This window comes from Cydia strobilella, chromosome 14 (assembly GCF_947568885.1).
Source record: "Cydia strobilella chromosome 14, ilCydStro3.1, whole genome shotgun sequence".
Taxonomy (NCBI): domain Eukaryota; kingdom Metazoa; phylum Arthropoda; class Insecta; order Lepidoptera; family Tortricidae; genus Cydia; species Cydia strobilella.
This window is the reverse complement of record NC_086054.1, coordinates 4,959,527-4,973,830: the sequence shown is the minus strand read 5'-3', so window position 1 is coordinate 4,973,830 and position 14,304 is coordinate 4,959,527. Positions and strand designations below refer to the sequence as shown.

The 14,304-nt window shown below is 38.6% G+C and overlaps 1 protein-coding gene across 1 annotated transcript; it reads right to left on the bottom strand.

The window, feature by feature from the left end:
- Positions 1-238: 238 nt before the first annotated feature.
- On the bottom strand, positions 239-1,174 carry LOC134747438 (uncharacterized). The gene has a single exon (XM_063682062.1). It carries the CDS (start codon positions 1,172-1,174, stop codon positions 239-241), a length of 936 nt encoding a protein of 311 aa, XP_063538132.1.
- Between the last annotated feature and the right edge of the window lie 13,130 nt (positions 1,175-14,304).

Here is a 14,304-nt window from a genome sequence, read left to right as displayed (position 1 = left end):
CTGGCGCTTGCGTGAGCCATGGTGGGCGCCACCAAAGAGGATGTGAGCCAAGCTCCGAGGGCATCAAACCTCGGGAGGCAGCATCTGCAGGATTCATTGAAGATGGTACATGCCTCCAGAAGGAAGGAGACGTGTTAGCTAATATCTGAGAAACTCGGTTTCCCTCAAACATTTTGAGCTGATACACGGGTGTGCGAATCCATGACAATGCAATGCTCGAGTCACACCAGATTACAGATTACAATTCTGAAGCACGTTTAACAAGTTTAGCCGCTAGGAGGGCTCCACATAGCTCTAGACGTGGAATAGTCAATTTCTGTTTCAAGGAAGAAATTTTGGACTTGGATAACAGCAAGTGGACTTCCACTTCACCATTGATCCTCTCGACACGAAGGTAGACCACAGCAGCGTAACCTTTAAGTGACGCATCTGAAAATGCGTGAAGAGAAAATTTGCTGCCATCAGTAGGCAAGACAAATCTGCTTAGTTTAATATCTGATAAGCTGGAGAACTCCCCAATAAAAGCAAGCCACTGATTCTGTTCATCATCAGGTAAGGGGTCATCCCAGCCGATCCCTAAAAGCCACAACCTTTGCATGAAGGCCTTCGCCTTAAATACAATTGGCATCAACCAGCCACAGGGGTCGTATATGCAAGCTATGTTAGCAAGCACGGCACGTTTTGTCATCTCAGTGTTGGTAATTCTGCTATGATACATGAACACATCAGAAGTAGGGTTCCATTTCACACCGAGTACCTTTACGGACCCTTCATTTTGAGGTTCAAATGACAACGGTCCTTCACGGACGTCGTCAGGCAAGTCAGATAAAAATTCATTGCTATTGCTCGACCACTTTCGCAATTCGAAACACCCTTGACTTAGGAGATCGATGAGCTCAGCTCTCACCGTTCGAGTTGTGTTCAGATCAGAAGCTCCTGTCACTACGTCATCAACAAAAATTTGATCTGACAAAATTTCACTAGCGACAGGATGTGAAGTCTTGGCTTCCTCCGCCAATCTCAAGATGCACCTCATAGCGAGGAACGGACTTGAGGAGACTCCGAACGTGACCGTCCTCAAACGAAATTCTTCGATGGGATCATCAGTGTGTTGACGCCAGAGAATTCTTTGATAGTCACGATCGTCCGGGTGCACAAGTACCTGTCTGTACATACCCTTGATGTCACAAGTGAATGCGACAGGCTGAAGGCGAAAACGTGTAAGTACGTCTACTATGTTCCGCTGAAGTTTGGGACCAACGTGCAGAATGTTATTCAAAGACACGCCCGTAGAGGAGGGCATAGACGCATCGAAAACTGGCCTACACTTTGTGGTGGATGAAGACTCTTTTATTACAGCATGGTGGCTAAGGTAATATTTTTCACTACCCGGAGGGTCAAAGACAGGCTCCATATGATTCTCGTCCAGGTATTCTTGAAATACCTTACTATATTCTGCCCGGAGCATAGGATCTCTTTTAAATCTCCTCTCAAGACTTAAAAGCCTCCGAGTGGCCAATTCACGACTCTCACCCAACTCACTTTGATTTCCCTTAAAGGGCAGACGGACAATAAAACGGTTTTCATTGTCCCGCGAAACATTATTTAAAAAATGATCCTCAATAATTTGATCCTCGGGATCAGGAAGTATAGATTCGGGAATTTGTTCAATTTCCCAGAATCTAGTCAGACAATCATCTAATGCCACATGATGAGATGACAGATGAGGAACCGAATTGGTAGCCTGTAAGGATTTACCAATTATTACCCAACCAAAGATGGTTCGGTAAGCCGCCGCTACATCAGTAGAAGGCCACACCTTCTCACCGCAGTAAATGTCATTGTAGACATCACCACCTAACAAAATGTCTCTAGGCTTAGACAGGAAAAACTCATTATCAGCCAATTGTAGGCCTTGATAATTTGACTATGTCCGCAGATAGGGAGAAACTGGGCAAGTTGCCAGTAGCATACTTTATTTTTAAAATGACAGCCGAAACAGTCAGCAACGGCTTGTCAGAAGTCGTGGACTTTAAAAACACAGTGGTCATTCCATGAGACCCATGAGGCACACTGGGCCCTACTCCGTAGATAGCCACAGGTTGATGGTTGTGTTTCAGTTGAAGTCTTCGAACACACTCTTCTGAGATGATAGAAACCTCCGCACCAGGGTCTATAAATAAGCGAACAGGTTGAAAGTGTCCATCTCCGTTCCCAGCAAGACCCATGGCCGTAGCTAACACCACATTTGGCAAAGTCGTTTTAGTATCCTTTACCAAAAAGGACTTCATTGTAGCATTATTAACACTGGTAATGCTACTAGGTTCTGGATCACCTTCTGGATGTGAAGGCTCAATCACTTCAGCCATGACAACAGCAGACTTAACCGCAGGTGGGCAACTGTCAGTTGCCGAAGACGGACAGATTAAAGTGTGGTGTTTAGCTCGACACAACTTACATTTATGCAAAGAACTACATTCATGATACTTATGAGTACCAAAACAATTAAAACACAAATTTTTAGATTTCAGAAAATCTCTACGCTGGTCAATATTCAAAGTCTTGAGTTTATTGCACATATACATGTAATGATCCAAATTACAATAGCGACAATTTATTTCCTTATTGCCTTCTTGGACATGCATTACCATTTTGGCATTGCGATTAGGCGGAGGTTTCATCACAGCTTGTTTATTTGACCCGCTAACAGTTGCCTTCAATGCGATAGACATATCTAATGCCTTACATTGACATTCCAAGAAAGCAATAAGTTCAGAATATTTAGGAATATCTGAACCAGTCAAACTTAATTCAAATTTACTGCGCACATCAATAGGCAGCTTATTTGATAACACATGGAGGAGTATAAACGACCATTCGTCAGGTTTAAACTTCAAGGCTTGAAGCGCAGCTAAATGTTCATTAAAAGTATTTAAGAATGGTCGCAGTTCATTTTTCAAATTCACAATAACAGGGAGTGACATTATCGCCTCCAAATGCATATCGGCAATAAGTCGTATATTGGAGAATCGATTCTCCAACAGTGTCAGTGCAACATCATAGTTTGGATCAGTAAGCGGCAAATGTTTTACTAAATCTAGGGGTTCACCCGATAAACACGATATCAGATAATGTAATTTTCTCACAGGTTTGATGGTAGCATTTTCGTCCACTATACTTTTGAAAATATTTATGAAATTAGTCCACTTGGTGACATCTCCTGTAAATGACGGAAGTGAAATACGTGGCAGTGGAATTTCCGGCGTGTAACATTGTGTACTACCTAAATTCGACGACGATGGGGGATCTACCGGGCATAATTGAGTATAAATAACACTTACACTGTTCAATTTTGAGTCATATTCCAAGAATTCCAGTTGGTGTTTCTCTGCGTCGAAACCGGCACGTTTCCCCGCCTCAACAGCAACATAACTTTCTTTAAAGTCGTTCTTAATTGGAGTTATATCACTGTATTTTGTCCGAAATTCCACCAACCTCGTTTTATTCTCGTTTGCGCTCTGCGCTGAATTGTATAAAATATCTATTTGTGTCTTGGCCAATTTGTACCGAATATCTGCACTCATTTTTCTTCAAAAACTAACAAACTACACAAAAACAAAGCTGCGGCTTTGTTTTGCGAATAACCTCAAAATGAAACGCGATACTGACTGAAGTGACAGTTCTCGAACGACTTCACTTCGTTGACGAGCATAGAATAAAATTAAGGTGCGTTTGCACTGTACGACAAACGTACGGACTATGAACGATTTTAAAAACGCCCCACAGATTGTGAGCGTGTAAACCAGCCTTATCTTGCTACCAACACTGACGAAACGAATGATTGTGAACCCACCTTCAAATTGGTAAAACGTAACTAACAAAATGCAAAGCGGACAATTAAACGTATAAAAACGTATAAGTATTTCTTTAACGTTTAAGACAAACTATGATATACGTATAATACGTTACACGTAGACAAATTACTTAATTACTTCCGTAAGAATAATGCAACACATGCAGTCACTTTCAACAAAATATCCACGTAACGAGGATAGACAATTACTTTAAGACTTTAAAGTACGACAAATGCAATCTTGCAGAAATAAATGTACCGTGTACAGGCAGTAACTTACTTAGAAATTAATTACGACAAATATGCAAACTTGCAGAAAAATTACTTGACAATAAATGGCCGACCGCACGAAATGAAAATGTCCGGTTCTACTAAATGAATGTTAAAGATCCGTGGCTCGAATGGACCAAATTTTATGTTAGGAACAGAATGTAAAATTGGCTCGAAAATTAGGGTTTTAAGAGACAGTACCTTGTCGTGAGAGAAAATAACCTGGTAATCCCTCGTGGGCGGGCCCGCTTTCTTCTTTCTTCTTTTGTGTTCTTCTTTTCTTTCTCTCAGTTTATGTCTGTCACTGTCCACTTATGAAAATATGGAATGCTTAAGGCAGAAACAGCTGATATCTTTAATTTAAAAATGAATTCAACGCGGAGGCGCGTTCAGGCGGCCATTATGGTAATTGTCGAAGTGAAGTTTTTATCTAAAGGTGACCGAATGGGGTTTGAATGACGGATATCCGGTAGAATGAAAAGAATGTAAATTTGACATACAATGTTGCTATATGAAAGAACATATTCCTAAACATCATTTTAATTACAACTGATGGCGCAACCGTGATTGTTAAGGTCGGTAAACTTCTGCCATGTTTCCAACAGTTATGCTTCGCACATGGCATCCAGTTGCCATTGTCGATGTACTATACAAAAAAAAACACGAAGTACAACCTGCGGAAATACCGTCGGATACAGATAATGAGCACGACGAAGATTTTGACATGAATGAAGAGCAACACATGGGCATGTCTCTGATCATGGATCATCACCCCCTTGATATGTTATGCGTCGAATTAGCCTCGGATTACAATTCTCTTTTACAGAAAGTGCGAAAAGTCGTAAAATTATTCAAGAAGTCCCCTACAAAATATGATCTATATCTTCAAAAATATGTGAAAGAGGAAATGGGTAAAGAATTAAGTCTTATTTTAGATTGCCAAACGCGCTGAAGCAGCCTATTAAATATGATTGAAAGGTTTCACATGTTAAAAATCTGTATAGATAAGGCATTGATTGATAGAAAATTAATAGAACTCGAATGGTTACAAATCAAAGATTTAATAGACTGTTTGCAGCCATTTAAACTGGCTATAGAAGCTTTATGTAGAAGAGATGCGACAATATTGGTATCCTCCCCAAGGTTGTGTAGCACACGTAAGGACACTTTCGAGAGACATCTCGAGGGCATTTATTGTTTGTCTGCAGCTAGTAGCATCATTGTTACTCTTTATTGTGTTCATTAGGGCTTTTTAATTAGCATCAACCACCTTTTCTTTTGTCCCATACCGCTCTCCTTCAGCATGCTGACTGCTACTTCGTAATTTTCATTTGTGATGGAAATTCCTTCAGCCGTTTGTAGCGCAGGGAAGTAAGCAAATAAGAAAGCTTATCAAATTTTTTTAGGTTTCAAAATGATCCCAAAACTCGGTGAATTTCAGAAAATCTCCATTGAATTTTTGAAGCTCTGGTTTTGGCAGCCTTGCAACTTGGATTTGCTTCTTTCTCACTATTCGAATTTAGATCAGTGTAAGTGTCCAGGCGAGATAGGACATCTTCAGCTTTTAATTGATCTTCAATATCTTCTGACATACTAACAGTACTAACAATGCTGTATATAATTGAGCCTCCTTTTCTAATGCATCAATCGACCGTTTCAACTGAATACGTATTTGCATCAAGTTCGTTAATTGCATTTCTCTCCCTCCCAGTATGGTTGTAGCATTTGCTGTAAATTACTTCATTTGACGATATCTAATTTTCCCTTGTGCTTGTAATGTTTCGTCCATTTTGCAGTTGACTGAAATTACAACAAGAACTTATCGTTTTTTACATTTGTATGGATTTTTATAATAGGAAATATGATTAATCTATATAACTTATTCTTACTCTATGTATTACTGCTTTAAACTTCAGGGAAAATCTTGCTTGCCTTTATGAAAGCTGCAATAAGTTCAATTACCTGAAAATAACAACACGCAATTTGGTTGATTTCTTGCTAACAGGAACTATTGTTGTTTAAAAAAATTGTATTGTTTCACTTAATGTCTCATTCTTATGGTTCAGGTATGGAATAACAGACAAACACTTAAGATTAATGTTAAGCAAGGACTCGTTTTCGACTTTACATCATACGTACAATGTACATGGCACCCTAACAATTTCTTTATTAAACTACTAAATAGTTTAAAACATTGATGAAAAGGCAATTGTATCATGTTCATAGTCATGCGTTTTGGAACGCACTACTAAGTAAAAATACAGCAGACTAATCAAGCCTCATACCTTGGGGTTATTATAGATGAACGCTTTAATTGGGGTCCTCACATTGATGCCTTGTGCGATAAATTGCGAGCAATCCTTTCTAAGTTCTCAGTCATTAGATATAAAGTACCATACAAAATACTAATTAACATGTACAATGCACTAGCTGAATCAATCATAGCGTATGGGCTTACAAGCTATGGCAGAACGTTCAAAAGCTACTTAGACAAAATATACAATCTTCAACTCAGATTACTAAAACTAATAGTTCCCAGAAAAATAAAAGATCAATTTAGAGACGACTATAGCAAACTGTTCAAATATAATACTTAATTTTAATGGAAAACATTCATAACGAACAAATAATGAAACCTGTTCAATCAAAAATACATATAAGAAAGATTTCTCAAATGAAAGTTACAACTATCAACAGTAACAACAAATACGGAGAAAGAAAAACATCGTATATAGCACCTAGGTTATATAACGAACTACCCATAAATTTAAAAATTACTATAAACGAGAAAAATAAAAAGAATTTACTAAAAAAATACTATCTTGACGGCGTCTCAACATAACTTTATCTACATAAAGCATCCAATATATATGTGTATAATTACATATTATATAATCTGCTGGCCATATAAATATTAAATAAATAATGTTAAAACATAATAAATAACCCTAACAGTAAGTAACTAATTAATATAATTATCAATGAATTAAATATTCTTAACGAAATAAATCATCCTGTTTCCGCTGCACGCCCCACTCGGTGCATACTCAAACTCGTTCGATCTATTGTAATTAATGCCTCACTAAACTAATGTCATACGCTTAGGAAAACCTGAGCCGCTTACGACTTTCTGGACACGTAAATCGCCCAGCGATAAGGAATTCACGGCACGGCCGGTTGTGTACTTGAGTGGGAGATATTTTGTTTTACCCGCCGATAACTCTTATTGTAATTAGGTAATATATATCATTTTTAACTTTATATAATTTTTGTTTTTCCTATGTACCACAACAATGTTTAAATGTAAAATGTATCCACGAATGCAGTGTCGATACAAACCCGATAGGGTTTCACGGCACTTTTCTGTCTGATGTAATGTAAGATTTTAATATAGAAAAAAAATAAAAAAAAAATAAAAAAAAAAAAGTCACGTGACTATAACGTGACCGACGCGTCCAATTTGTGTCAAACTAACTGATTTGAAGAATACACGGAAATCTCAATGATGATATTGTTTTATTTAATAATCACATAACTCGATACATGGCGCAGTCGCAGTCTATTCCGTCAATCATGTCGATGTTTAACATACCTGAAAAGTTAAACATATCAGGAAATCTGTCGGAGAATTGGAAAACGTTTGAACAGAACCTGAAAATATATTTGGTGGCGGCCGGCTTAGACAAAAGTGAAGACGCAAGGCAAGTGGCGATCCTTTTAAATGTAATTGGTGAGGATGGCATAAAAATTTTCAATAACTTCGCCTTAAAGGAAGCCGAAAAGAAGTTTGAAAATGTCATGAAAAAATTCCAAGAATACTGCGAGCCTAAAAAAATGTGCTTCATTCAAGGTTCCTTTTCTACACCAGAAAGCAGGAGAGAGCGAACCATTTGACAGCTTCCTAACTGATGTAAAGAGGCTAGTTAAAAGTTGTAATTTTGGAGCGGAAGATGAGGCTGTTCGCGATCGACTCGTATTAGGTACCAATGATCTGCATACACAGAAGAAAATAGTGATAGAAGGCGATGCGGAATTGGACACGGTAATCACCAAGTTGCGACTTGCTGAATTAGGTCGTCAACAAGCTGCAGAGGTCCAGGGTAAAAACAAGGTGGACAAGGTGGTTGACAGAAAATCTAACAGCAAACCGGTACAAAATAATAATATGGTACTGAAATGCAAATGGTGCGGAGAACAACATGAGCGTAAACTCGAAGTGTGTCCGGCTCGAGGAAAATTATGCACAAAGTGCAATCGGTACAACCATTATGCAACAGTGTGCCGCAGCAGATATGTAAAAGTTATTGCAGATGGTAATCTGCAAAATCAGGAAGATAGTGATGGTGAATTTTATTGTGACAGTGTTCAGAAGGTACGTTCTAAAGAATGGACATAAGCATTATTAATAGAAGACACCAAGAGTGTCAAGTTTAAGCTAGATTCCGGTTCAGATGTTCACTTGATTCCGTTCAGTGATTATCAAGCGATTAAACAAAGAAAAAACCTGAAGTTGGATTTGTTATGCAGAGCCCGGTCTCGGGGTGCACACAGCAGAAGGAAATGGTGCGATGGTGAACAAAAACCACGTCGTCCTTTAAACACTGATGTATTACCATAATCCACAAAATGTTAAAGGTCGTCAACAGATACAATAACTTATAAATCTTATAATATTAAGAGAGTAAATCCAGTTACGTTGTACATCGAACGGTCTGATATCGAAGAAGGAGAGAGATGACAAGCGATAAGTTGCCAGAGTCAAAATTAACTTAAGACGCCCATGTATGAGCATGTCACAACTAAAGTGTGCCATTGACTTTCCAACACTTCCCCTCAAGGGCACACTGTTATCTTAATAATAACCATAGTAGTCAAATTTTTCAAAAAGAAAATTAATATAAAACAACTTAAAATTTGGCTCTACCATATTAAATGTCACAAATAAACATTGAATGTACATTTCAAACAAATTTATATTGACTTTACCATATACTAGTAATAATATAAATTTAAAGTACAATCATAATTTGGTTTATGTGCTCTAGTTTTCGAATTAAGTCTTAACAAACGTTCATAGCTTTGATAAACTCATTATGCTTAACTCTACCTAATGGTTTAGTCAACACATCGGCAATCATTTTGTCTGTAGGCAAATACTCTACTTTAATTACATTTTTAGATATTAAATCTTTAACATAATGATACCTTATGTCGATGTGTTTCGTTCGCTTATGACAGTATTCCTTAGCTTGTAAAAGTTTTTGAGCACTTTGATTGTCATTATATACAGTACAATTAATTTGTTTAGGCAAAATCTCAGACAAAAGACTCTTAATGAATGATACATCTTTACATACATCAGATATTGCTAAGTATTCTGATTCACATGATGACAAAGAGACACACCTTTGTTTGCGAGACTCCCAATTAACTGTACAATTTCCCAATTTAATGACATAGCCAGTATATGATTTTCTGTCAGTAATATCATTGGCCCAGTCTGCGTCAGTATAAGCATACATAGACCAATTCTTATTCTTATGAAAACATAAAGAATGATGAATTGTACCTGCTAAATAACGCAAAATACGCTTAGCTGCTAACCAATGTGACCTATCGAAACAGTTGTTAAATTGGCTAAGTTGGCTACATGCATATGATATATCTGGCCGTGTACATACAGACAGATACATCAAGCAACCTAGAAGTTGTCGATAGTTAAAAACATCATCCTGTAAACAGTCATTATTTTCAGATTTTACAAGTTTACAGTTAATTTCCATAGGTGTGGCTACGGCCTTACAATTTTCCATGCCAAAACGTACAAGTAGTTTTCTGATATATTCACTCTGATCCAGAGTCAAAGTTCCCTTAACTTTATCTCTAGAAACATTTATACCTAAACAGCTCTTAAGTGGACCTAAATTTTTAACATTAAATTTACTTTCTAAAATGTTTAAATGATTTTGCTTAATTGAACTGTTTTCGCTGTAAAATACATAAAAGTCATCAACATATAAAGCTAAAATCACTACATCATCTTTGTTACTTTTTACATATACACAAGGTTCACATTTAGATTGAGTGAAGTTATGCTCACTAAGTAGACTATGTATTTTACAGTTCCACATTCTACTTGCCTGTTTGAGGCCATAAATGCTTTTCTTTAACAAACAAACTTTATTTTTATTATTATCACTGAAACCAATAGGCTGTTCCATATATACAGTCTCATTGAGGTCAGCATTGAGAAAAGCTGTTGCCACATCTAGATGGTCAATGTTTAAGTCTAACTGATTAGCTATACAAAATAAAATTCGCATTGTCGAGTGACGGACAACAGGAGCGAACGTTTCGTTATAATCAATGCCTTCCCGTTGGGTAAAGCCCCTGGCGACTAATCTTGCTTTAAAACGATCAAAATTACCAGAAGCATCGTATTTAGTTTTATACACCCATTTACATTTTATTACATTTTTACCAACGGGCCTATCTACCAATTCCCAGACATTGTTAGTAACTAGAGCATCATACTCACATTTCATGGCATCTAGCCATTGTTGGCTATTAGAGCCACTTACAGCTTCTTCGTAGGTAATGGGTTCATCAGTCGATGGAGGACCATGAGCGAGTAAGGATAAATCATAGTCTAAATACCTCGCAGGGAGTACATTACGCGTGGAGCGAGACGAACGTTGTGGTGTAGCGACGGCCACAGGGCGAGTCGCTTCATCACCTGCAGCTGCTACAGGGGGAAGGCTCACTGGATGTGAGCCGCCGGCACCTGGCGAATCAGCTGTGCTTGAGTCGCTGCTTCCAGTGCAATACTCATCGGACTCTCCACCTGAAAATGACGATGAATTTCTGTCAGATGGATCCAAATTATTATCATTATTATTATCATTGTTTAAAATATCATTATTTAAAATTTCATTATTAATAATTTCATTATTTTCCATTTCATTATCATTATTTGAATTTACTTGACTATTCTGACTAGAAACATTACCAATATCACAGATCTCATTCGACATACCATTATAAGTTATAATGTTATCACTTGTAAGTTCTTGCAAGGGATTTGTACAGGAGTTGTAAAATCTATTCTCAATAAAAGCGACATTTCGAGATTTAATAACCTTTGTGGGATCTAAAGGATCAGCTAAGCGATAGCCTTTAGATGTATCACAATATCCCACAAAAATGTATTCCTTTGCCTTAGCATCCAATTTATTTCGCTTATGTTCAGGTATCAATGAAAAAGCAGTACAGCCAAAAACCCTAAGGTGTCCAAGGTTGACCTTTTTGCCAGACCAGACCTCCTCAGGTATACGTCCGGCCAAAGCCGATGTGGGAGACCTATTCTTTAAATATACAGCAGTCATTGCTGCTTCTCCCCAAAATCGTTTGCCGAGACCTGAATGCTGTAACATGCAGCGTACCTTATCAAATAAAGTGCGAAAAATCTTCTCTGCTACTCCATTTTGGGCAGAACAGTAGGGAATAGTGGTCTGGTGGATAATACCATGTTCTTTTAAATATTGAGTAAATTTAGAACTAGTAAACTCTCCACCATTATCACTACGTAGGCAAAGGATAGGCAAACTCTTTTCTTTTTCTACCATAGCTTTAAAATGTTTAAAACAATCAAATACCTGTGATTTGTTCTTCATTATGTAGGCAAAACTCTTCCGGCTGAAGTCGTCCGTGAAGGTGAGTAGGTATTTTCCTCCTCCATGGCTTGTCTCTGGCATTGGTCCACAGACATCACTGTGCACTAGCTCCAGTGGTCTTGTTGTTTTACTGCTGCTAGCCTTAGGGAAAGGCTCGGCCGAAAGCTTCCCCTTAATGCACGCTTCACAGTTCTTCAGTTCTTTTGAATCCTGAAACAACACACCACATGCATCCCCTAACTTACACATTCCAGCTGAGTGCAGGTGACCAAGTCTAAAATGCCATAAGTCCATCACAGACGGTGTAGAGACAGCAACTGCAGCGCTCGGTGCGACATGCCTAGGTTGCAGGTCCAAAGAGTGCATCCTGTTAGGATTATACCTCTCAGCCGCAGACACATCCCCAGAGAGTTTATAAATTGCGTTAACACAATTAGCTACAGCTATATAGTCGCTAGGTGCTTTATTGAGACTATGACCCCTATCATAAACAAAACACCCATCATTATTAAATAAAATAGAATGACCATCTTTACATAATTTAGACACAGAAAGTAATATTGTCTTCGGTTACCGCGATAGTTACTCATGAAATAAAACTATCTTGAAGCGTGCTTCTATAAAAACATATTTCAAGCCAATGAAGAAGATGTCACAATTCCTGAGGCCTGTAAAATGCAATACCCCTCTACAGACTGCAGGAGTGTACAGGCTGGACTGTGAGTGTGGCCTATCATATGTCGGGCAGACGAAACGGAGCATTTCCACTCGGGTGAAGGAACACATAGCTGATGTCAAGCACCGTCGACCTAGGTCTGCTGTCTGTGAGCATGTCATGGATAAAGCCAATCACTCAATCAAGTTTGATAAGCCTCTGGTTCTTGCCAAGGAGAAGCGTTACATACCCAGAATGCTGCGCGAGGCCATTGAGATTAAGAAATATCCAAACTTTAATAGGGAAGATGGTTTTTCTCTACCACCAGCTTGGGATCCTGTAGTCCACCTGATAAAGGAGCAAGCGAGACATAGACTGTGAGACCGTAGTGTTGGATGATGCTGGACATTCTGATGTTTTGAAAAGATGTGTCCCGCCGAGTTTGTTGCCGGTCCCATATTGGGATACCCTCCTACAATTTAGGAGGGAATTAAATCTTCTCGGGTCCGTGGTGTAGGGTTGGAGCCGGCATAGTTTATTATTATCGCGTATATATATATATCTTTACTTGAAAAATAATTATAGTGTATAACTAGCCTTATGAACCGATTTTGCATGTACAACCAGCCTTAAAGTTTGTAGTCTATGATTGTTCATTATTTTAGTATGTGGGTATTTTTGCATTTTGTAATTTTTCCTCAGTCACCCGTTGACCACGAACGCTGTAAAGAGTTCGAAACGTCGGGATGTATTATAAATTCAATATACGCGATATACCGTTTTCATAGTTTTATTTCATGAGTAACTATCGCGGTAACCGAAGACAATATTATGTACACCAGTACGGACTGGAAGTTGCAACCAAAATCCGGCGACATGAAGACCTTGGGAATAAGCTCGCGCGCGCTCGTTGCGCTCTGCATTTCTTGAAGAGGTGTCGAGATGAAAATCTTATTCCTACATGCGTGAAGATAGCTCCGAAGAAGGACATTATCGGCAGTGAACGCATACTTCGCCGGGCGAGTGAGAGATTACTGTGCAAAACCATCCATAACAACCGTTACACGGCTTATAGACTTGAGCAACAGATTAAGGTAGGCACCGGTCAATTGCAGGAAGTGTTGACAAGCACCGATTTTAATGATGTTGTTGAACAAGGTAATAAACGTTACGCATTTACATTTGAACAATGCAAGAAACGACAAAGTGCCAAGTTTGACAAGTTAAAATCGAAAACGAGACGCAGCGATAACGGAGGGCTTCAGAATAATAGCGCTAACGGAACGTCGCTGTCAGTGTCAAATCGGTCGGTTGTCAATCTATCCAGTAAACAATTGTCGACGTCTGAGTTTTCAGTATTAGAAAAAGGTCTTAATTATGTTGTGGCTCCGCGAAAGATCCCTTTTGAGGACATTATTGTTAGTGTAGAAGACTGTCTGGTGAAAAATCAGGTAAAGAAGGAAGATTTGGAGGCTATACGGCAGGATGTTTCGTCATTATTACGGAAAGCCAAGCCTCCGAAAAGGAATTTGCCTAGAGATGAATTGGCCGCGTTGAAAACGTTACGCGATGATCCAGACCTTACTATTCTTCGAGCGGATAAGGGAAATGCGACGGTTGTACTTAATACTTCAGATTATAACCAGAAAATTAGGGAATTATTAGCGGATACTACAACCTACAAACATGTAAAGACGGACCCGACTATGAAAGTATTGAAAACCACTAAAGAACTAATTAGTGATTACTCGGAGAGCCTTGATCTGAATGTTGCAAGTTTAGTTCCTGACTGCCCCGTGCCTCCAAAGTTGTATGGGTTGCCAAAAATACACAAACCTAGTGCCCCACTACGT

Excerpts from the sequence above, each read along its gene's own strand:
- LOC134747438 (XM_063682062.1), bottom strand. The coding sequence starts at position 1,174 with ATGTACAGACAGGTACTTGTGCACCCGGACGATCGTGACTATCAAAGA.